This window comes from Dermacentor andersoni, chromosome 7, assembly GCF_023375885.2.
Source record: "Dermacentor andersoni chromosome 7, qqDerAnde1_hic_scaffold, whole genome shotgun sequence".
NCBI classification, from domain to species: domain Eukaryota; kingdom Metazoa; phylum Arthropoda; class Arachnida; order Ixodida; family Ixodidae; genus Dermacentor; species Dermacentor andersoni.
The window spans coordinates 60,613,792-60,636,813 of NC_092820.1; the positions used below are offsets into that span (position 1 = coordinate 60,613,792).

General features: G+C 46.0%; 1 protein-coding gene across 2 annotated transcripts in view; it reads left to right on the plus strand.

Annotated features, from left to right (window-relative positions):
• The window catches only part of LOC126534410 (organic cation transporter protein-like), an 82,453-nt gene that overhangs the window by 21,894 nt on the left and 37,537 nt on the right, over positions 1–23,022 (plus strand). For both annotated transcript variants that reach the window (XM_050181694.3, XM_072289203.1), the window contains 3 exons: positions 1,116–1,219; positions 19,878–20,032; positions 22,411–22,579. In XM_050181694.3, coding sequence (XP_050037651.2) covers positions 1,116–1,219; positions 19,878–20,032; positions 22,411–22,579 — 428 coding nt within the window. The remainder of the gene's footprint in view (positions 1–1,115; positions 1,220–19,877; positions 20,033–22,410; positions 22,580–23,022) is intronic.

The window sequence follows — 23,022 nt, forward strand, 5'->3', positions numbered from 1 at the left end:
CATAGCTGTGCATGGTACAGATATCCAACCACCACATAATGTAGTGTTGGATGCCTGGGCGTCGATGCTTTGAAAGCAATATGCTCGTTGATCGTAATGCTTCATCCGTCCCCCCTGGAGCCGCGCCCAGCAACGTAACAGTGTCAGTCTTCGTTATAAAAACTTTCCTGTATACGAAGTTGAAGGAATGCCGGAAGCAAGACTGGGACAAAGAAGCGTGAAATAAACTGCGCTTGGTAAAGTTCGAAATAGGTAACTATGTCAGTGGAAACAAGGAATTCAAACTGACATGGCACTCACCCGATTGCGAATAGGACATACGTTTGGGACGCACTCTCACCTTCTCACTGGAAATGAACCCCCAACCTGTACCAAGATTGTGGAAATGCTCATGTCCTAATACAATGCAATGACGTAAAACTCACAGAATGAAACATTTTCCTCCGATTTAAAGTAGCGTATTCCGCTACATCTTGCGCTGTTCATTGAAAGAGAACCACTTGCGATTGCATGCATCAGTGAAGTTGGCACATTCCAAATTACTGTCACATCTTTGCAACGCTCTCCTTTACATGGAAAATAGGGATTGCTATCACCTCATAACTGTCGCTGGTGTCACTGCACCTGCTTCGACAGGTGTATGACTATTGCGAGGCCAGGCGACAACTGCAAGCCTTGCATAAATGGACAGCAATTTAGACTATCCCATGATCATTCACAGGCACTGTTCTGATTTTGTTTATCTGCGTCCGCTGTCAACTCTTCAGCATTTAACGCCTCACTGTGTGCACGCCCATACTTTATTGCATGGTTTCAAGGAATTTTGCGGTAACATTAGGCCAATTTACAGCCATGCTACATGCATCATCTTACATAGGGCTACCTCACAGCATTAGGAACATTGTTCTGGCACTCTTTGGTCACAATTGGCTTTTGAACCATTATAGAAAGTCATGCATCATCATCAAAACACTTATCGCGCGGCTTTCGACAAACAGAGGCGTCACGGCGCTGCACATGCTGCAAGTACAGCCAGAAATGTATTTTTTTGGGATATGAAGAACCTCCTTCTCAAACCACCTTCTGATTTTAAACGGCGCTCCCTTCTTTTGCAGTGGAACATGGTGTGCAGCAACAGGTGGATGGTTTCTTCTTCCCAGAGCATCTACCTCGCTGGCATGGTTGTCGGAACAGTCGCTGCATCCCACATTTCCGACTGGTGAGCACTAAATATTAATTGCAAAGTAGCCTATCCTCTGCGATCAACATTGTCGCCTCTAACGACATCAACTCAGTCGTTGAACTTTGAAAAAGAAATTCTGTCTCGAATCGTTTTGCTTAGTAACATAGCTGTCGACTCCATACCTGCTCTGTAGTGCCAAACACGCAACCAATGATTAATTATATCCTGTTTAATGCGACCACTTCCAAACGCGCGCTAAAGCGCGTGTTATGGGCTATTTGTGTTGCATTATTGTGATTCTGTTACACAATTTAAGATGCCTGTTCGCGATGTTATTTCTGCTTCTTGAAAAAAATTTTTGCCATATTATAATGTATAAATCCATAGTTTCTTCTCCTTTTTTTCTTTTTATTCTCACTGCATGTGAGCAAATGTATGGGTGCGAGGGACCTTAGTCAAGCAGAGTTCATCTGCCGTTAGTCCTTTCACCCCAGGCAATGTATGTCTGAATAAACTGAAACTGAAAGCATCGCGGCTTCCTAGCATAGTCTTTTCAACAGCATGAAAATCGGAGGTAGTCGCCACGGGGTACCACATACTATTGATGCACTGGTCGGTGTGCCTGGCCGATCAGGTGAAGTTGTCCCAAGCTACGCAGTATTTGTGCTGACATAACCTGTGCGCGCTTACCGACCATTCATCCCTCTAAATTTATCCATTAATCGAATAAATGTATCCCACTAAGCGAATAATCTTCAACGATGTCCATCTTTCGTTCAACCGACCTAATCGATTAGGACTGTTCGAGTAGAACTCGTTCTCGACAGTTCGACATCAGTGGCGAAACAAATTTTGAAATCGTGCTGGAATGGTGGCCCACGAGGAATGACTGTGCAGCTGTGGTAGAGCGACTGCCGACTGTTTTTCCCAAGTCCCGAGTGACGCCGAGCCGAGCGCTTCCCCTCTTTTGCCCAACACCGCACACGCCACCACGCCGCCCAAAGCCGGAGGCTCGCAATGCCCTCGCGATTCAAGACATATTCTAACGACGCAGTCGTTGATCGTCGTGCCACTCCCACTCTACTAAAGACGTGGCACAGCATGCGCGCTAGTTTGGAGCATGTATTTGACATAGTGATAGAGTTCATGTCGATTGCGGCAAATCTATAGCGTTCGAGCATCGATTCTCGCAGGCTGGTGTGCGGCGATTCAGTGATGGTGTCGGTTTCACACAAATGTCTCAGGCAATTGGCATTGCTTCGCTCTGCAGAAAACTCCTGGTTTAAAGTGTTAAACCACATGATGTTAAACCACATCATGTGGTTTAACATTTTAAACCAGGAGTTTTCTTTTCCACTGTGTATATTGCAATTTCTTGAACATTTCAGTGGCCCTTCACCTATCAATTTTGCCATTTTTCTTATATCGTGTTTAACTGTACCGTAGAAGTATTCACCAGTTCCGAGTATATTACATAATTCTGCACTAAGTGCCGTTTTATAATACGGTTACGAAGAGTTGCGAATAAATGGTTTTATTTACAGGAGATGCACGATGATCGTAGCGTGATCGTAGCACATTCCGGCCTCTCAGACTCCTCGTTCTCTTCGTCTTCTCTTCTTTCTTCTTGTACCTGCTTTGAGTACCCATTACGTTGCCCCGCAAGCAGATGAAGCACGTGGGGCGAGTCAGGATGGACAAGCAGGGCAGAAAGGGTTCAGGCGAGCAATAGTAGTCAGCTCTGTTCTGCTTGATCGCCGACCATTAACCAGGAGGCGAGTTATGACGTAAGTGAGTTCGGTCAGGCGGTCCACAACTACAAATATGTCTGAATATTGTGACAAGAACATTTGACACAATCCACGCTTGTGTTACGGTTTCCAAAGAAGGATCAAGTCACCTTTTTCGAACAATACTTGTACGTACGGCCGTCGTATCGCTCTTAAGAACGACTTTGCGAGGCCACAGTACGAAGACGAGCTATTCGACGGGCTTCTTGGACGAGACACAAAGTCTTCGATACAAAATCGTCATTGTGCAGAGCGAAGGATAAGGAAGTGTCCAGAGGGCTTCGCGGTAACCTTGCATACAGGAGATAAAATGAACTATAGTTCGTGGTTTCGTGTTTCACCGTGTTGTATGCGTAAGTGATCAAGGGCAGCACGTAGTCCTAGTTGTTATGATTGGAGGAGGCGTACATGGCAAGCATGTTGATCAGTGTTCTGTTTGTCCTTTCAACGACGCCATTGGTCTGTGGATGATACGGTGTGGAATGACGGAACTGTGAAGTGCACAAACGAAGTAACTCTTCAATGGCACCAGCAGTGAACTGGCGACCACGGTCGCTGATGATGACACGTGGTGGGTCATGACGAAGGATCACGGAACGCAGCAGGAAGATCGCCACGTAAGCAGCAGTGGAAAACGGTATGGCTGCAGTTTTTGCATACCGTGTAAGACTGTCTACGCAGACAATAATCCAACGGTTCTTGTTGTTAGATAACGGGAATGGACCCAAAAGGTCAATGCCTACATGCTCGAACGGCGTACTGGACTGTGTCAATGGCCGAAGGGGTCCCGGGGCTGCGGTGGTCGGTCGCTTGTGACGTTGCCACGTTTCACAACTAGCGGCATAGCTCTTGGTTGATTCGTACATCTTGGGCCAGTAAAAGCGCTCCTGCGTGCGTTGTAGCGTTCGTACGAAGCCGAATCGGCCGGATGTCAAATCGTCATGCATGGCGCGTAAAACGCCGGAGCGGAGACTCTCGGGGACGACAAGCAGAAAAAGCGCTCCATGCCCGGATTAATTAGTTTTGTAGAGCAACTTATTACGGACAGTAAAACGACCGCCGCCTTGAGAAGTACGGCCGGCGACAAAAAGCGGATTGAGGGTAAGATCATTCCGTCGTTCTCGCTGAAAGCCTGCCCCGTCAGGGAACGTGGAAGTAACAGCAGCGAGACAGTCGACAAAATTCTCTGCATCGCAGCCGGTAGTCGCAAGACGAATCCTAGAGAGGCAGTCTGCGTCAGCGTGACGATGGCCACTCTTGTAAGATACCACAAAGTCGTATTCCTGGAGGCGCAGCGCCCAACGTGCGAGGCGACCAGAGGGATCACGCAAACCGACCAGCCAGCATAAAGAATGATGGTCGGTGATAATCTTGAATGGTCTACCGTAAAGATAACACCGAAACTTCTGTATGGCGAAAACAGCTGCCAGGCATTCCTGTTCCGTAACCGCATAATTGCGTTCAGATTTGCTCAGGCAACGGCTGGCATATGCGACATGTTCTGCGCCACTGTGACGTTGTACAAGCACCGCTCCTATTCCGATTCCACTAGTATCAGTGTGAACTTCAGTCGGGCAAGATAGATCGAAGTGATGCACCAGGGGTGCTGACGTTAGTATAAACTTCAGTTGAGAGAATGGTGCGTCACACTCTGTGTCCAATTGAAGGACGCATTTTGTCGCAAAATACTTGTCAACGGGTGAACGATGTCGGCAAACCGGGGAACAAAACGACGAAAATACGACCGTAGGCCAAATAATGAGCAAAGTTTTCGTGCTGACTACGGTGGCTTGAAGGAGCTCACCGCTTCAATCTTAGGAGGATCGGGTCTGACACCATCCTTGTCGACTAAGTGTCCCAGGAGCAGTGTTTCACGTTCGCCAAACTGACATTTTTTGGGTTCAGAACCCGTCCAGCTTTCTCGATGCAGTGGAGAACAAGGCTGAGGCATTCGTTATGTTCTTGAAACGTGCGGCCAAAGATTACAACATCATTGAGGTAACACATGCATATTTCCCACTTTAGAACACGTAGTACTGGGTCTATGAATCTTTCGAAGGTGGCAGGAGCATTGCAAAGGCCAAAAGGCATAACATTAAATTCGAATAGATCTTCCGGAGTCACGAAAGCGGTCTTTTCCTTGTCGTCAGGGTCCCTAGGTATTTGCCAATACACCGATATCAATTCAAGTGTTGAGAAGTAAGAAACAGCGTGACGTGAATCAATGACGTCATCGATTCGTGGTTGTGGATAGACATGCTTATTCGTCACTGTGTTTAGTATCTGTAATCCACGCAGAATCTCCAGGAGCCATCTTTCTTTCGGACCAGGATTACTGGGGCCGCCCATTGACTAGACGACTCTTGAACGACACCTTTGTTGATCATGTCCTTGACTTGCTCTGCAATAACTTCGCGCTCGTAAGATGATGCTCGGTAGGGCCTCTGGCGAATGGGGTGTGCTGAGCCGGTATCTATACTGTGACGAGCGCGGGGCCACGGTAAATGAAGGGGTGCATCTCCATGCGTGAAGTCGAATGAAGCCCCACGCCTGGCAAGGACCTGTACTAGTGCTTTTCGTTCCGATGTACAGAGAGTCTTGCTGATCATGCCAAGCATTAGCTCTTCAGAATGGCGATTATCGCAAGGCGAGCAAATTGTAGAGACGTCCGCAGTTAGCGCCGCTATTGCGCTACATGCGGCTTCATCGAAGAGAGCGATCTCCATACCGCGAGGAAGGACAACCGGCGTGGCGGAACAGTTCAGCGCCCACAATGTGGCGACTCCTTTCGTCATGCACACAACAGAGTAGGGCACAAGTATATTATTAGCACAGTTTATGCGGAGAGGCCTAACTACAAGGTCAACACAATCAGCATCAACAGTAGTTGTAGAAACACGAACGGGCGTCAGGCACTACGATGGTACAATCACTTCATCAAGAACACTGAGTGTGTCTGTGTCCCCGTCTTCACCACCCAAGCTTTGTTCGGAATGTGCTGATATAAATAACTTGTTCAATGAGATTTCGCCACAACCACAGTCCCCGGAAGCGCCACACTGTTCAAGAAAATCGATACCAAGAATAACGTCGTGCGAACAACGAGAAAGAACAAGGAATTCCGACACAAACACTTTCCCTGCCAACAAAACACTCAAAGCACAAACACCAAGGGGATGAAGCCACTCGCCGCCTACTCCACGAAAGGTAATACCGTCGTTCCAAGAAAACATAACTTTGTGGCCTAGCCGGTTTTTGAAAGCGAGGCTCATCAAAGACACAGTCGCCCTAGTATCAACTAACGCCATGGTCGGTATTCCGTTAATCGAGACATTCACTGTGTTTTTGAACATCACAACAGGCAGAGGTATTTCTTGCAAAGACTGTCCGGCGACCACACATCCACTGGCCGCGGATGCTAGTTTCCCGGCGGCGGTGATGAAGAACGGCGCCGAGGGGACGGAGAGCGACCGAGACGGTTATTTGGCGGCGTCAAACTGCGCTCAGATGCTGGCGAATCGCTCCGTCTGGTCTCGTGTGAGAAGTGGTCCATTGGGAGCAAATCGGTCGTCCGCAAGTCATATGAAGTACGGGTTCCGGGTGGCGAAAATATCGATGGTGTCCTTCGTGATTGATGGCCTTGGCGGCAATGCCGAGCTATATGGCCTGTGGAACCGCAGTTGTAGCGCACGGGATGGCCGTTGTTCACAACATCTTCCCAGAAACGAATGCTAGGCTGCTGCGGGCGGCGAGAAAGTTTGTTGTCATGTGGATAACGTGTCTCTTTTGCTCGCTGAAATCCCTTATATCGGTCATAAGTCACGTCGTGGTAGTAGGGTCGGTGCTGTTCTTGTCGCGGCCTGACAGAAGTCACAGGGCCTCGGGGGTAAAAACATGGCCGTTCTCGTTGTGGCCGAGCGTCATAAGTAGGGCCTCTGTCGTAGAGACGTGGCTGCTGTCGGGGCGCGAATTCATAATCCTCAGTGCCCCTCGCCGCAGGATACGGGGAGAAGGATGCCACGTTTGTGTCGAAACCTGGTGGTAGGCGGAAGCTATTAGTGCCTCGATGTGTCACTTGCGCGTACAGGCTGAGCTCTTCCCGAACTATTTGTGGGATCGTTGATGCAAGATCGAGGGGTTGGTTGCTGTCTACGCTTGCAACTGTCGTCACATTGCCTAGCCTGCCAAACTTCGGCGTGATGCACCTTGTCTTCAGTTGCTCGAAAGTGCGGCATTGCCGAATGATGTCGGCGACGGAAGCCAGGTTGTCTTTTGCGATGAGGAAACTGTAAACATCTGTCAGCCGTAAACATATACAGAAACTGAAACTTGACAGAGCAATCACATTCACAGACTCGTTAAGTCTTGTAAAAGCTATAATTTCTTTACTAAAGCACGCGAATCCTGTCTTCAATGAACTCTACTCACTGTTATGTAACATCTACTTATCGCATCATCATCATCAGCGTGGCTACGCCCACTGCAGGGCAAAGGCCTCTCCCGTACTTCGCCAACTATCCCGGTCATGTGCTAATTCTGGCCATGTGGTCCCTGCAAACTTCTTAATCTCATCCGCCCACCTAACTTTTTGCCGCCCCCTGCTACGCTTCCCTTCCCTGGAAACCAGTCCGTAGCCCTTAATGACCATCGGTTATCTTCCCTCCTCATTACATGCCCTGCCCATGCCCATTTCTTTTTCTTGATTTCAACTAAGATGTCATTAACTCGCGTTTGTTCCCTCACCCAATCTGCTCTTTTCTTATCCCTTAACGGTACACATATCATTCTTCATTCCATAGCTCGTTGCGTCGTCCTTACTTGTCACATAGACATGTAGTAATATGCTGGGTTCCTGGCCATAGAGGAATCGAGGGAAATGTGCTTGCCGACGAGATGGCCAAATCAATAGCATCGCAGGGCATTCGTTCTGCTACAGTCCCTGCCACAGACATGAAGCCTTTCCTAAGAAACAAACTGCGAAGCCACTGGCAACGCTTGTGGGACGCAGAAACGAGTAATAAGCTTCACCTAATTAAGCCCAAGTTAGGTCTCTGGCACCCAACTACGAAAACACGAATAACAGACTAGACTAAGAATAATAATAACTAGACGAAGAATTCACTAGACTAAGAATAGGACACACATTCGGCACTCATAACCTTCACCTTACCGGTAACGAGCCTCCAACCTGTGCTAGATGTGGCGAAAGCCTGACCGTCCTTCATCTCTTCCTGGAGTGCCGGAAAGCCGAAAGAGACAGAAGGAAACATTTCCCTTTTGCATACCGCCATTGTATTCCCCTGCATCCGGGTATGTTTCTTGGAGATGAACCGCTTTTTAAGACCAAAGCAGTCCTCCCTTTCTTGAAAGATGTTGTGCTACATATTACAAGCCCATTCATTTCGTAGCGCATCCTCTTTCCAGAGGACATCGCTAGGATAATTTTCTTTGTATAGCACATGCCTCTGTGCCCTTGGGTTTCAAGGGCTCTACTGAGGCAATAGTGCTCTAGGCAATTTTAGCATCTCACGTATTTTATATATTGCATCATTCTTTCTCAATGCATTCTTATGTTCATAGTACACGTGAATAGTCATTCCCATAATTTTATTACTCGTAGATTTTATGGAATTTACATCAACTCTTATAGGCCCCTTTACAGCCACGGCATATTAAGGTCACAGAACCCATCAGTCTACTACGAATTCATTAACTCTAGCATGGCGCTCTTTGGCCATACCTGGGCCTTGCGCCATTAAACATCAAATATTCATTCACTCATTTTAGGATGTGCCCGTTTTTGTTTTCCTCAGACATTCCAGAGTCCGCCATCCTACTCCGTTTTATTACTGCCTCAATGTAGGTCGTGCAGGTTTCGCCTTGCACTTGCGCGCGTTGCAGTAGCGTCTGTTCTGCCCTTTTCTTTTTCGTTGCGGAGTCGCGGAATCGCACTTTGATTTCCGAAACAAATCTTTCCCATGTTGTGAACGTTTCCTCGTGATTGTTGAACCACACGAACGCAGTATCCGTTAGAAAGAACACGACGTTCTAAAGCTGAGAAGCGCTGTTCCATATGGTGGAGGCACTCACCCGGTGATAATCTATGAGCCATTCCTCGACGTCTTTGTCCGATCTTCCGGCGAAGGGTTGCGCATCTCTAAGTTGTAGAACAGAACTGGTCAGCGCAGCAGTTGAAATGGGCCGTTGTTCGTCTGCGTCGTAGGACATATTCAACTGCGGTGGATTCGGTGGGAGTCCAGCAAGGCGACGGCTCCGTCGAAGAACTTGTGGTTCAGCCTCCGTCTTTAAGTGTCAATTGCCCCACACCTCCACCACAACTGTTACGAAGAGTTTTAATTATTATCGGGTTTTACGTGCCAAAACCACTTTCTGATTATGAGGAACGCCGTAGTGGAGGACTCCGGAAATTTCGACCAGCTGGGGTTCTTTAACGTGCACCTAAATCTAAGCACACGGGTATTTTCGCACTTCGACGAAGAGTTGCGAAAAAATGGTTTTATTTACAAGAGATGGACGATGATCTTAGCGTGATCGTAGCGCAGTCCGGCCTCTCAAACTCCTCGTTCTCTTCGTCTTCTCTTCTTTCTTCTTGTACCTGCCTGTCGCATCCTTTACAATATATTATTTATCTATTCCAAAGCCAGTGCAGTGCCAACTATGCTAAGTTTTTACAAGTTAAAGCTTATCGTTTATGAAACGTTTATACACGTGTGTTTCAAGCTTGGTTCACATCTCAAACATTGAAATATAGTCCTACAAAAGTAGATAAGTGTGTTTCATGTTTCAACCTTGCTGAAATTTACCGGCAGAAATTCCACTTAAACAATTAATCGACGAAAAACCCTGCATCGAAAGCGATTATTGGATTAAACGCTAAAAATATGAATGATTAATCGCTAACCGAATAAAAATAATTATCGACCATCCCTAAATCCTTCTCATTCGACGTGGGTCCATTGCTGCCGCTTCTATAATCTTATTCTGCCTAAAGAAATTAAATCACAGGGAAGGCGGACACGACGTCAGGCAAAGAAAGAAAACTGGGTGAGGTTCCTCTCCGGCATTAATTCATACACGCAGGAGGCAAAAGTGTGGAATGGCTTAAGAAAGCTAGAAGGGCAACAAATGCATCCGTTGCCTCTGGTGAACGACCAAGGGAATACCTTGCAAGACCGGGCAGAATCACTTGGGGACCACTTTGAACGTGCGTCGAGCTCAATCCACTATTATCAATCGTTACTTAAATACAAAGAAATAGAAGAACTTAAGCCACTCGTCGTAAATGCAGACATGACGAAGCGTATCACCGGCCATTCAGTATTCCCGAGTTGAGAGCTGCCTTAATCTCATGCAAGGGCACTCCACCGGGACCTGACAGAGTGATCTGTGAAATGATAAAAAATTTACACATTGACACACAAGTTACACTACTCGCACTTTTCAACACTATTTGGGCTTCCGGATACCTTCCAAACTCACGGAAAGAAGCGATTGTGGTTGCTGTTCTGAAGCAGGGTAAATATCGTTCCTTGACGGCAAGTTATCGTCCGATAGCTCTTACAGATTGTCTGTGTAAGTTTTTTGAAATAAATGATTAATCGCAGACCCATGCATTTCCTTGAACTCAACAATATGCTCGATTCCTATCAGTGTGGCTTTAGAGAAGGGCGGTCGACAACCGATCATCTTGTGCGCATTGAAGGATATATCCGCGATGCAATTGTACATAAACGGTTTTATGCACAACATCTGCAGGCTTGGAATGACGCCTGTCACCGGCAAAAGATACCGAGAGCGAGTGGGGCTATACTAATCCAGGTACAACCAAATTAGGAAGGCCCACTAAGCTTCATTCAACAAGACACTCGCTCACCAGAACAGGCATAGGCCTCCCTGGTGCAGTATTCGGCGACCCCCTCCAACATGGCTCACTCAATTACTCAATGGCCCTCAGTCCCCAGCAGGTCCAGAGCACCTGACAAAGGAGCGGGTCAGACCTGTAACGCAGCAGAGGGTGCTAAGAATCTCTGGGTCCCGACAGGGTGCAAATGGAAACTTACCCTTGCAACGTTTAACACCCGAACCCTCTCGAGTGAGGCTACCTTAGCAAGACTCTGTGACGAATTATCAGACATTGTTTGGGATATCATCAGCCTTAGTTAATTAGAAACTGGTGAGGCTTATACATTGCTGAATAACGGACATCTCCTCTGCTATAGAGGTCTCCTGGATAAGAAGCAATACGGGGTAGGATTTCTAATCTATAAGGACACAGCGGGCAACATTGACGAATTGTACAGCATTAATAGGAAGGAAGCTGTAGTCGTAATCAAGCTTAATAAGAGGTATAAAGGTAGTACAAGCCTGCGCTCCAACATCGAGTCACGATGATGACGAAGTAGATCAGCTTTATGAAGATGTTGAATTAGCGATGAGAAAAGTGCAAAAGTGTATACTATAGTAATAGGAGACTTCAATACAAAAGTTGGGAAAAAGCAGGCTGGGGAACAAGCAATTGGCAATTACGGCGTCGATTCTAGGAACACTAGAGGAGAGATGCTGGTAGAATTCGCAGAAAGGAATAACTTTCGAATAATGAACACGTTTTTCAAGAAGCGTAGCAACAGAAAGTGGACCTGGAGAAGCCCTAATGGTAAAAAAGAAAGAAATGAAATTGACTTTATACATTCTGCTGCTTCCAGCATAGTGCAGGATTCAGAAGCGATAGGTAAGGTAAAGTGCAGTGATCATAGTTTAGGGCTTGGATTAACCTCAATTTGAAAAGAGAAAGAGCAAAATTGGTCTAGAAGAAGCAGGTCAACCTCGAGGCAGTAAGGGTAAAAGCAGACAAATTCAGGCTTGTACTTGCAAACAAATATGCAGCCTTAGACCAGAGAGATGATGATGACGTATAGCTAATGAATGAAACCGTAACAAGGTTGGCTTCAGAGGCAGTAATCGAAGTGGGAGGCAAGGCATCAAGGAAACCAGTAGACAAGCTCTCCCAAGTAACAAAGGACCTAATAAAGAAACGACAAAAAATGAAAGTGTCCAACTGAAGAGATAAGATAGAATTCTGTCAAAACTGTCAAAACTGATCAACAAGGAGAAAATAAGTGATATTTGAAACTATAACGCGAGAAAGACTGAAGAAGCCGTAAAAACTGGACGCAGCCTGAAATCAGTGAGAAAGAAACTTTGCACAAGACGAACCAAGATGTATGCACTAAAAGATAAGCAGGGTTGTATCGTCAGCAATCTCGAAGATATAGTAAATCAGTGGAAGAATTCTATACTGACCTGTACAGTACCCAGAGGAGTTAGGATATCTCAATTAGAAACAGTAATGAACAGGATACAGAAACTTCTCCTGTAACTAGCGATGAGGTCAGAAGGGCGCTGCAAGACATGAAACGAGATTGAGAAGATGGAGAAGATGAAATAACAGTCGATTTACCCAATGATGCAGGACACATAATGCTTGGAAAACGGGCAGCTGTCTACACGATGTGTCTATCGACTGCCAGGGTCCCAGAAAACTGGGAAAATGCAAATATTATACTAACCCACAAAAAGGGTGACGTTAAAGAACTGAAATATTATAGGCCCATTAGCTTACTCCCAGTATTATATAACATATTTACCAAAATTATCTCCAATAGAACAAGGGCAACATTGGACTTTAGTCAACCAAGGGAACAGGTAGGCTTCAGGAAAGGATACTCTACAATCGGTCACATCCATGTGATTAATCAGGTTATCGAGAAATCCGCAGAGTACAATAAGCCTCTCTATGTGGCTTTCATAGCATAGCATAGCATAGCATAGCATAGCATAGCAAAAAGCATTTGATTCAACAGAGATACCGGCAGTCATAGCGGCATTACGTAATCAAGATGTACAGAACGCTTACGTAAATACCTTGGAGAATATCTACAGAGGTTCTACAGCTACCTTAATTCTACACAAGAAAAGCAGGAATATACCTATAAATAAAGGGGTCAGACACGGAGACAATCCCTCCAATGCTATTCACGGCGTGGTTGGAACAAGTATTCAAGCTATTAAACGGGGAAGGCTTAGGAGTAAAGATCGACGGCGAATATCTCAGCAACCTTCGGTTTGCTGATGACATTGTTCTATTCAGCAACAATGAAGATGAGTTACGACAAATGATTGAGGACCTTAACAGATAGAGTGTAAGAGTGGGATTGAAGATTAATATGAAGAAGACAAAGATAATGACAAACAGCCGGGCAAAGAAACAAGAGCTCAGGATCACCAGTCGGCCTCTAAAGCCTGTGAAGGAGTACGTTTACCTAGGTCAATTAATTACGGGGAACCCTGATCATGAGAAGTAAATTCACAGAAGAATAAGGATGGGTTGGATCGCATACGGCAGACATTGCCAGCTCCTGACTGGAAGTTCATCATTATCATTGAAAAGGAAGGTGTACAACCAGTGCATTTTACCAGTGCTGACATATGGGGCATAGACTTGGAGACTGACAAAGAAAATTGAGAACAAGTTAAGCACCGCGCAAAGAGCGATGGAACGAAGATTGCTATGCATAACGTTAAGAGACAGGAAGAGCGCGGTTTGGATCAGAGAGCAAACGGGTATGGACAATATTCTCATTGACATCAAGAGAAAAAAATGGAACTGGGCAGGTCATGTAATGCGCAGGTTAGAGGGACCATTAAGGTTACAGAATGGGTATCAAGAGAAGGGGAAGGCAATCGAGGACTACAGACGACTAGGTGGAGCGATGATATTAGGAAATTCGCGGGCGCTAGTTGCGATTGGTTGGCGCAGGACAGGGGTAATTGGAGATCGCAGGGAGAGGCCTTCGTCCTGCACTGGAAATAAACCAGGCTGATGATGATGATCAGGATGATGGGCTTTTCCTATCGATATTCCTCGATATGGAGACGTTACGGGATCTTGCGAGAATTGTCGGGAATGGGCATCTGTGGAATTATGCTGAACATAATTGAAAAGTATTTCTTCAATCGTATCTTCCACGTGAAAATCGGCAACGTATTGTCGCGACCTTTCGCACAAGGAACTGGTGTACCCCAGGGAGGCGTGCTTTGTTTTACACTGTTTGTCGCGAAGATGGAAGCTCTTCGTGCATCATTATCACCTCCCATTTTTTATTCCGTCTACGTGGAAGACATTCAAATTGGCGTCAACTCCTGTAAACTCGCAGTACGCGAAAGACAGGTAAAGCAGGACTTGAACAAGGTGTCCAAGTGGGCAGACAAAAACGGACTAAAATTCAACCCCCACAAAAGTTCGTGTGTTCTTCTTACAAGAAAGAAAAGCCTGGTTCCAGATCCTTGTGTTCAACTGTGTGGACAACAAATACCTATCAACAAAGAACATAAATTTCTAGGTATTATACTTGACACCAGGCTTACTGTCATTCCACGCTTAAATATCTTACAGAAAAATGGCTAAGGACAATGAACTTACTTAAAATTCTATCCCACACAACATGGTATAGCGACAGGAACTGTCTGATGAATCTTTATATCAGCCTAATTCGATCACGATTGGACTATGGTGCTGTCGTGTATAACTCTGCCGCTCCGAGCGTGCTAAGTATGCTAGATCCTGTCCACCATATAGGTATCCGCGTAGCCTCTAGCGCTTTCAGGACAAGCCCTATTGAAAGCTTATATGCAGAATCAAATGAATGGTCACTCTTTCTGCAGAGAACTTACATCAGCCTCACAGATTTTCTAAAAGTACGCTCTAATCATGAACATCGATGTTTTAATACCAATAATGATATGACGTGTGCTAGACTTCTCCGTAATCCTCCCTCTGTAAGGAAGCCTTTCTCGCTGCGTGTGAAGGAGCTTAGCGATGAAATGCATGTCCCACTCCTCGAGCTTTGCCTAATGCATCCAACCAATCTGTTACCATCTTGGGAGTGAGAGGTGGTAGAATGTGACATATCCTTTCTAGAAGTTATAAAGCACGCACCAGAGGTCGAAGTCCGAATGCATTTCCTAGAACTCCATCTCAAGCACTTCTGCACTGAGTGCTACGCAGACGCTTCGAAGTCAAATGCCCTGGTGTCCTATGCAGCCGTCGGCCCAGCCTTCTCGGAATCCGATGTAATATATCCGGAAACAAGCATCTTTACAGCCGAGGCCTACGCACCATTGTCAGCTGTGAAGCATATAAGAAAATCAAACTTCATAAACCAGCTATATATACAGACTCCCTAAGCATTGTGAATGCCTTAATGTCACTCTATACGCACAAAAATCCAGTAATTAATGAACTCTATTCTGTCTTGCGTAAAGCGTACATATCTAACCAGCATATCATTATATGCTGGGTGCCTGGCCATAGCGGTATCGAGGGTAACGTTCTGGCGGACGAGATGACCACATCAATCGCATCGCAAGCTGTTCAGCCTGCCGCTGATGTCTCTGTCACAGATCTGGGGCCTTTCTTACGAAAGATACTGCGAAACCACTGGCAACGCATCTGGGACGCGGAAACAAATAATAAGCTCCTCGTGATAAAGCCACAGTTAGGATTCTGGCCCTTTGCAACAAAATCACGCCGTCTCAGAATAGGGCACACATTTGGCACCCATAATTTTCTACTCACGGGAAATGACCTTCCAACCTGTGGTAGATGCGGGGAGAGGCTGACCGTCCTTCACGTTCTCCGGGCTTATCAGGAAGCCGAATGTGAGAGAAAGAAACATTTTCCCCTAGCATACCAGCAGCATATTCCTCTTCATTCTGTAATTTTTCTTGGTGCAGAACCGCTTTTTAATACAAACACAGTGCTAGGTTTCCTCAGAGATCTGGTCTTACATGTTATTAGCCCCATACATTCGAAGCGCTTCCTCTCTTCAGAGGATGCCGCTGTGATAGTCGTACTGTATAGCACATGCCTCCATGACCTTGTGTTTCAACGGCTCTGGCGAGTCACTTGTGCTGTAGCCAATTTTTTGCACCTGACATGTTCTGTATATCATCATTTTTTCGCAATGCAATGTGAGGCTCATACTACCCGTATTAGTCATCGCGATAATCTTATTGCACGTGGATTTTACGCACTTTCTTACGCATTTTTACGCACTATATTTAGGCCCCTTTACAGCCACATCTCATCAACTTCACAGAACTCGTCATTCCACCGCGAAATCACTGACATGGTCATGGCGCTCTTTGGCCATACCTGGGCCCATGCGCCACTAAACAACACACATTCATTCATTCATTTATTTGTCTAGGTCGTCCACACAAGAGACCGATGTGCCGCATAGAAGTGTACACTGTTGCACACCATTCATTGTAAAAACGAATTCCTAGCAAACAGTCATAACACGCACAATGTTTTATTCTGTTTATGTAGACGATGTGCAGATAGCGTTGAAGTCATGTGATATTGCTTTCTGCAAACGACAAGTGCAGCTTAGAATAAACAGATTGTCGAAATGGGCGGATAAAAATGGTTTTAAACTCCAAGAAAGGCACTTGCGTAAGGTTTTCGAACAAGGGAGGCGTCACACCAGTCCCAAGTATTGAAATCAATGAAGATGAGCTCTCTGTGAGCAGCGGACATGAGTTTCTAGGAATCATTTCGGATTCTAAAGTGACGTTTATTTCTCATCTTAAGCACCGAGGACAAAATGCCTGAAAACGATGAAACTTCTATACCTTCTGTCGGGCACATGAAGCTCTGATCAAAAATGTCTCCTAAACTTGTATAACAGCCTTGTCCGCTCATGCCCTGAATACGGAACTGTAATTTATTATTCCGCAGCGCCAAGTGCATGCAAAGTCTTAGACCCCGTTCACCATGTAGATATCCGCCTCGAGACCGGTGCTTTCAGGACAAGTCCTATCCAGAGCCTCTATGCAGATTACAATCAGTGGTCACTTCATCTGCAGAGGTCATATACCAGTTTTACATAGTTTCTAGAAGTATACGCGTACATTGAACATCCTTCTTATCCAGTGATAAACGATTTGGCCGCTGCCACACTCTTCCATAGCTGACCTGCAGCGAGAAAGCCGCCCTCTTTGCGTGTAAGGAACCTTAGTGAGGAAATGGATGATCCAGTGCTTGAACATTCTGATATGGGTACAGCGAAACTGTTACCGCCGTGGCAGTGGCAACTCATAGAATGTCACACACGTGTCACACACCCTTTGTAGAGGTCAGTAAACATGCGCCAGAGGCATATATTAGAATGCATTTTCCCGAACTCCAGTCGAAGTGCTCGTGAACAGAGTTTTACACAGACGCTTCTAAGTCACTTGCTGGGCTGTCTTATGCAGATTGTCGGTCGATCCCTCTCGGAATCCCCGGTGTACTGCGCCCGGAAATAAGTTTCTTTACCGCCGAGGTCTATGCACTATTGTCGGCTGTGAATCATATGGGGAAATCAGAACTTCAAAAAGCAATCATATTTCAGACTTCCGAAGGGTCGTGAAAGCCTTGATGGCATTCTGTAAACACTTAGATGCTGTACTCATTGAGCTCTATAGTCGTATACAACTTAAGTCTGCAGTGAAGCCCCGCCCACGCCCTCATAGCCACGAGCCATTGTTCGTCCGCGAGGCTGCAAATAGTTCGCACTTCAAACTTTCTAAATAAGGCGGTAACCACAATAATGAATTATAAGCGCATAATTTTACACGTTTTCACTTGTCTATTATTGTGGAACGGTAAAAGTTTAATTCTTTATTGAACTGAAATAAAATGCTTGCTCCGCTGCAACTATTTGCTGTCAAGTTTCACTTCACTTGGCATGGACGTTTTATGAGTAAAAGGGGCTCAGAAGTGAAATGAATTCTACCGAGGACCTTTGAAGAGTGTAATGCTCAGAATCCCACACTCTGTCCAAGTATGTTGTACACCTTATCGCTTCCGCCGATGAAAAGACTCAAGAACAGCAGACGCTCCGGAGGTATCAAGTATGACGCCATTTTGTAAACGTCGCATGACGACTACTTTGTTTCCTTCTGTGATTGGCTAGTAACACAACGCCGCGCGGTCCGTGTGGCTTGGTTGTCAACTGCTCTCTTTTTTTAAGTTGTATTCTACTTTAGTCCGTTCTATGCAGAGCGCGAATACCTAATAGGGATCTCAATATATCCTGGGTGCCTGGCCATAGAGGCATCGAGGGTAATGTGATAGCAGACCAATTGACCACACACACCAATTACATCGCAAGCTATTAATCCTACCCCTGCCACATCTGAAGCCTTTGCCATCTGAATCTACTGCCACAGATCTGAAGCCTTTCCTGCGAAAGAAACTGCGAACCCACTGGCCGTGCTTGTGGAATGCTGAGGCAAATAATAAGCTTCACATGATTAAGTCACAGTTAGGTTCCTGGCCCTCCTCAACGAAAACACGACGAACTGATGCCCTATTTTTTCGTCCCAGAAGACGACACATACATGATACCCAAAGTTTTTTTTGCTGACTGGTAATGAACCTCCGACTTGCGGCAGATGTGGTCAGAGGCTGACTGTCCTGCACGTCTTTCTGTAGTGTCGGGAAGCAGAAGCTGATAGAAAGAAATACTTTCGTGTAGCATACCGCCAGGACATCCCTCTTCATTCCGTATTGTTTCTTGGCCTAGAACCGTTTTTTGACACTGGAGCTGTCCTAGGTTTATTGATCGTGTCTTACATGTTATTAGCCCCATAACTTCACAGCCTGACGACTTTCCGGAAGATGCCGCTGTGGGTTTTGTAAAGCACATGCCTTCAGGCGTTTGCACTTCAAGGGCTCTGTAAAGGGAGTAGTGCTTCTTGCAAATGTTTACCTCTGACGCATTTTGTTACTTCATCATACTTTCACAATGTATATTTCGTAGCCATGGTGCACCTAATTAACCGTTGGCATATTCTTATTACATATAGGTTTATGCACTTGTCTTTAGGCACCTTTTACAGCAACGTAACATTTCTCGTAACTCATAGCTACACTGCGAACTCATTGACCTGGCCGTGCGCTCATTGGCCGTACTTGGCCCTTGCGCCGCAACACACCACATTCATCATCATCACACCGTTTACATGGTGGTGAAATGATCACTTGATGCCCACTTGCGGCTCGACCACCCAGAGAGAGGATAGGAAGCGTGCACATCACATCACCACACACATCACCTAGGCTCCCAGCCTAGGTGATAACGAGCTGCTCGCGTGCGGCGGGTCTGTGCGATTGGGGCTGATCACGTTCTGCCGGTGCGGCATGTGGCGAGACACTCACTGGTGTTACCGTACAGGGCCCTCTACGGCATTTATATGCACATAGTTTTGTATACGGTTGCCATATACATGCACAGGGGCACTAATGTTAAGGGAGCACGCTGAGGGGCAAGGTGGTTACGTGGCGTGACGTCACGGCACTCGCCCATTCACTCTCCTCCGACATCCGCGCCCCATAGACTGCAGAGAAGTTCACCTTTCTGGTGGCGAGGAGGTACTTTTGACAAAAGGTCAAGCTCTCTCCAAAATGTTGGCGCAAAAGTACTTTGCACGAATGGTCAAGCCCCCTGCTAAGCATATATCGAAGAAGGTTACTCGATTCTTCACAGGTCGTGGCCGTTGGTGCGTTAATGTGGTGTTTTTATTGGCGTAAACGAACGGGGACGCTATCCGCATTGTGCAGATGCCCTGTGTCAAGTTACCATGCTTCAAACCGAGAAGGGGATGAAGCGCTGGCGCACTGTGCTTTCTTAGAACCTTCTTCGGCATTGGTGTGACCAGCCATAGTAAACTTGATCAGCTTTGACAAAATGTAGTGAGGTCAAGTAAACATTACTTTTTTTGTAACTGTTGTTGCTTTGGCATTCCCTAATTAAATGATTTGTGAATCTGTGCAGGTTCGGCCGCAAGAATACCATACTGGGCGGAATAGTGCTCTCAGTGGCAGCGAGTACCATGACGGCCTTCTCGACGTCGGTCACCATGTACTACATCTCGCGGTTCATTGTGGCCCTGGGAATCTCCGGATACGCGGACGTCATTTACACTCTGAGTGAGACATGTGCACATTCATGGTTGTACTTCAGGCGGTAACTATGTTGTAACGTCTGTAACATTAGTGCCTCTTTGATGCTCCCTTTGGACCCGAAATTATGATTTTACTATAGTACAGTAAAGCTTCCCATATACAAGAAAAGATGGAGTAGCGTTTTTCAATACCGACAGCCAAAGACCACCGTATACAGCGAATTCATATTAAGCCGACTATCGACCAGCTGGCCGAGATTTTCCAGCAGCTACTTCGCAGACTGCTCTGACGGCACGACTAACAAGCGATTGTTATCGCAGTTAAACCGCGTTCCTTACTGACAACGCCGACAAAAACAAACTCACCATTGTCAATGTCCGAGTGGTTGGTCCCTGAGCGAGAACTTCCCGATAAACAATGTACTCTGAATGCTAGCACCTCGCATGGACTTTAGTAGGACTCACAGTAAGGTAAAGCAGGATTTTAATGCTCGTTGTAGAAACTATTAGCTTACTTGTCAGCTGTCGCATTATGCTCCGTCGCGCAATGCCGTTCCGCGAAGGGCTACCGCGGCTGTATTAGCGTATCTGCCGCTATTGCCTCTAGGAGTACAGCAATCGTAGCGCACATTACGTCTTCTGACGTTAGCGGAGGCCATGATGATTTCAAATAAACGATTTCTTTGTTACATTGGAGAGAGCGTGCGCAAAGTACAGCGCCTGCGGTGTCAGCAACGTTCCGTGAACGTTCTCGAATTCGGCCAGTTGCATCTCACCCAATTCAGTGTTGCTCGATTAACACGTTTATTTTCGACGAAGTCTTCTTTGGGTTTCCATCAACCGAACCAGTAGTGCGTCCTTCGTAGCAGCTATAAGTAAACAAGCGTCAGCAACCGCTAGGGCACAACATTCGAGGAGCGGGTCGCGACGAACGACTTCAGTACACGTGATTGTACGATAGTCGCCAGACTTTGTATGGTCCATGACTAGACTAAGAAAAAAAGTTAGTTTTAAGAGTGTTTCATAAATACATTGATTTCACCACATTGCAGTTTGTTAATTTGATGGAAAAAAACACGGTGGGTTGAAGAGTTGCATTGCGAAAAGGAAGTGACATGATGCGATAGGACAGTGCGCCGACACGTGCTCATGCGAGTGGTTCAGCATCGTAACTTCACCGGACAGCACGTATTCAGCTCTTTACCCCTGACATAGAAGCGTACTGAGTTTTTCAGCGGAAGGGCTCATTCTGTCAGCCAACGAGCACAAAAATATTGCGAAAAATCTGAGAACCTTGTGCAGAACGAAATAACGAGACTGTCTAGGAAGCGTCACTCAAAAATCCGATTGACCTGTCGCATCGTGTCCCTTTTATCGTCTTGTGCTGTGTTCACCAGCCCTGAATTTCGGAATGCTTCGTCGCCTTTATTTTCGACTTTTGTTCGTAACCGAAATTTCAAGAGAGTGAACAAGGCAAAAGATTTTTTTACCACAGCGCTGACGAATGACACAGCGCACAAACTACAAACAAAGCACGTTTTGTTTGTTTGTTTCCTGCTTTGTAAGCGTCATTGTTTTTATGTCTGCATCCTCGGCAACAAATAGGAATGTTAGCACCTTTAGTTTTTTTGTTTCTTTTTTGTCCAGAGAATGCGTTTTATGAGTTCTCTCCTATACACTAATTCCACGCCGTGCTCGAACTCCCTTAAGGATATTGCATAGATAAGGACAAATCAAAAGGCATGCCAAGATATTGCCTAGACATTTAGAGTGTTCAAGGCATTATGGGCAAGCAAGGAGAACATTTCAGTGCGGGAACAACGTTTCTACAAGAGGACAGACATGTGTCTGTCAAGGCGACGTCCCCTAAGGAAGCTAGATAGAGAGGAGTAGAATTTATTGTTATGCACATTTTGAACGTGAAGGGTCTTCGAGAATTGAATTTCTTACATCTTTAGTAGTTTCTATTGCTTTTTCCCTCTCGTGTTTATTGTAGGCCAGCCGTTATGTTCCAATGTGAACATACCCGGTTTAATTAAAATTTGTTTGCCTCTCCGGGCATGAATCACATTCCCCTTTTCTCATAGCGTCACCATTATTTGTCGCATATTAGTCTACGAGAAATTCTGCCTTCCCCCTTTAGCCTGGCTGTTGTCTTTTCCCACAGCTTGAATTCGTTTTCTGACGCCTTCTGGAAAGAAAATAACATGTATACGATAAACTCCATTGTGCAAGAACTTCTTACTTTGTTAACCACGCAAAGGAACGAACAGTCAACAAGCAGTTCATCAGCACGACCATTCGTTCGCGAATTTCTCGCCGAAATCTCTTGTATCACAACGCGGCATTCGGAAAGCGACGCCTTCGACCAACTTCCGTACACTTCTGTTGCCGGTTGCCAAGTCATGGAGACGGTGTCGCCGCGCTACCGCTACATGCCGACAATGACCATGGGCAATGGCTGGACGACGGGCATGCTGCTGTTGCCGTGGCTACACTACTTGACGCGGGAATGGCGTGCCACGCAGCTATACGCAGCGCTACCGCTGGCGCCGCTGTTCGTGCTCGGCTGGTAGGTACGCACTGTTAATATGTCACTATCATGTTTAGGCTTCTTTATTATTAGGCAATGTTTAATTATCTGCTTGATTATAATTCCAAGTCTTCATTTTATTCATTTTGTTACTTTGATATACGAAACTGCATACGTCTTTGACCCTAAGTTGTTTCGTCCGCGGCACTATAGCCAAGGCTAAGTGACCGCTGCCTTATTTTCTTCAAAACGCGAGCAAGATATGGGTTGTAATAGGCCATTTTCGTGCTATATAAGATGACACTTGAAAGGACAGCTGCGTATCGCCGTCTACTCACCGTCGTTATAAAGTTGTTGCTCGTTTTTGAAGAATCCTCTTCTGTCACTTGCTGAAATCTCTTGTCTGCGGGACAGGAACTGCAGCATGGACGGAACACAGAGAAAGTAAGGCTTCTTTTATTTGTAAGGGAAATGCCTTATAC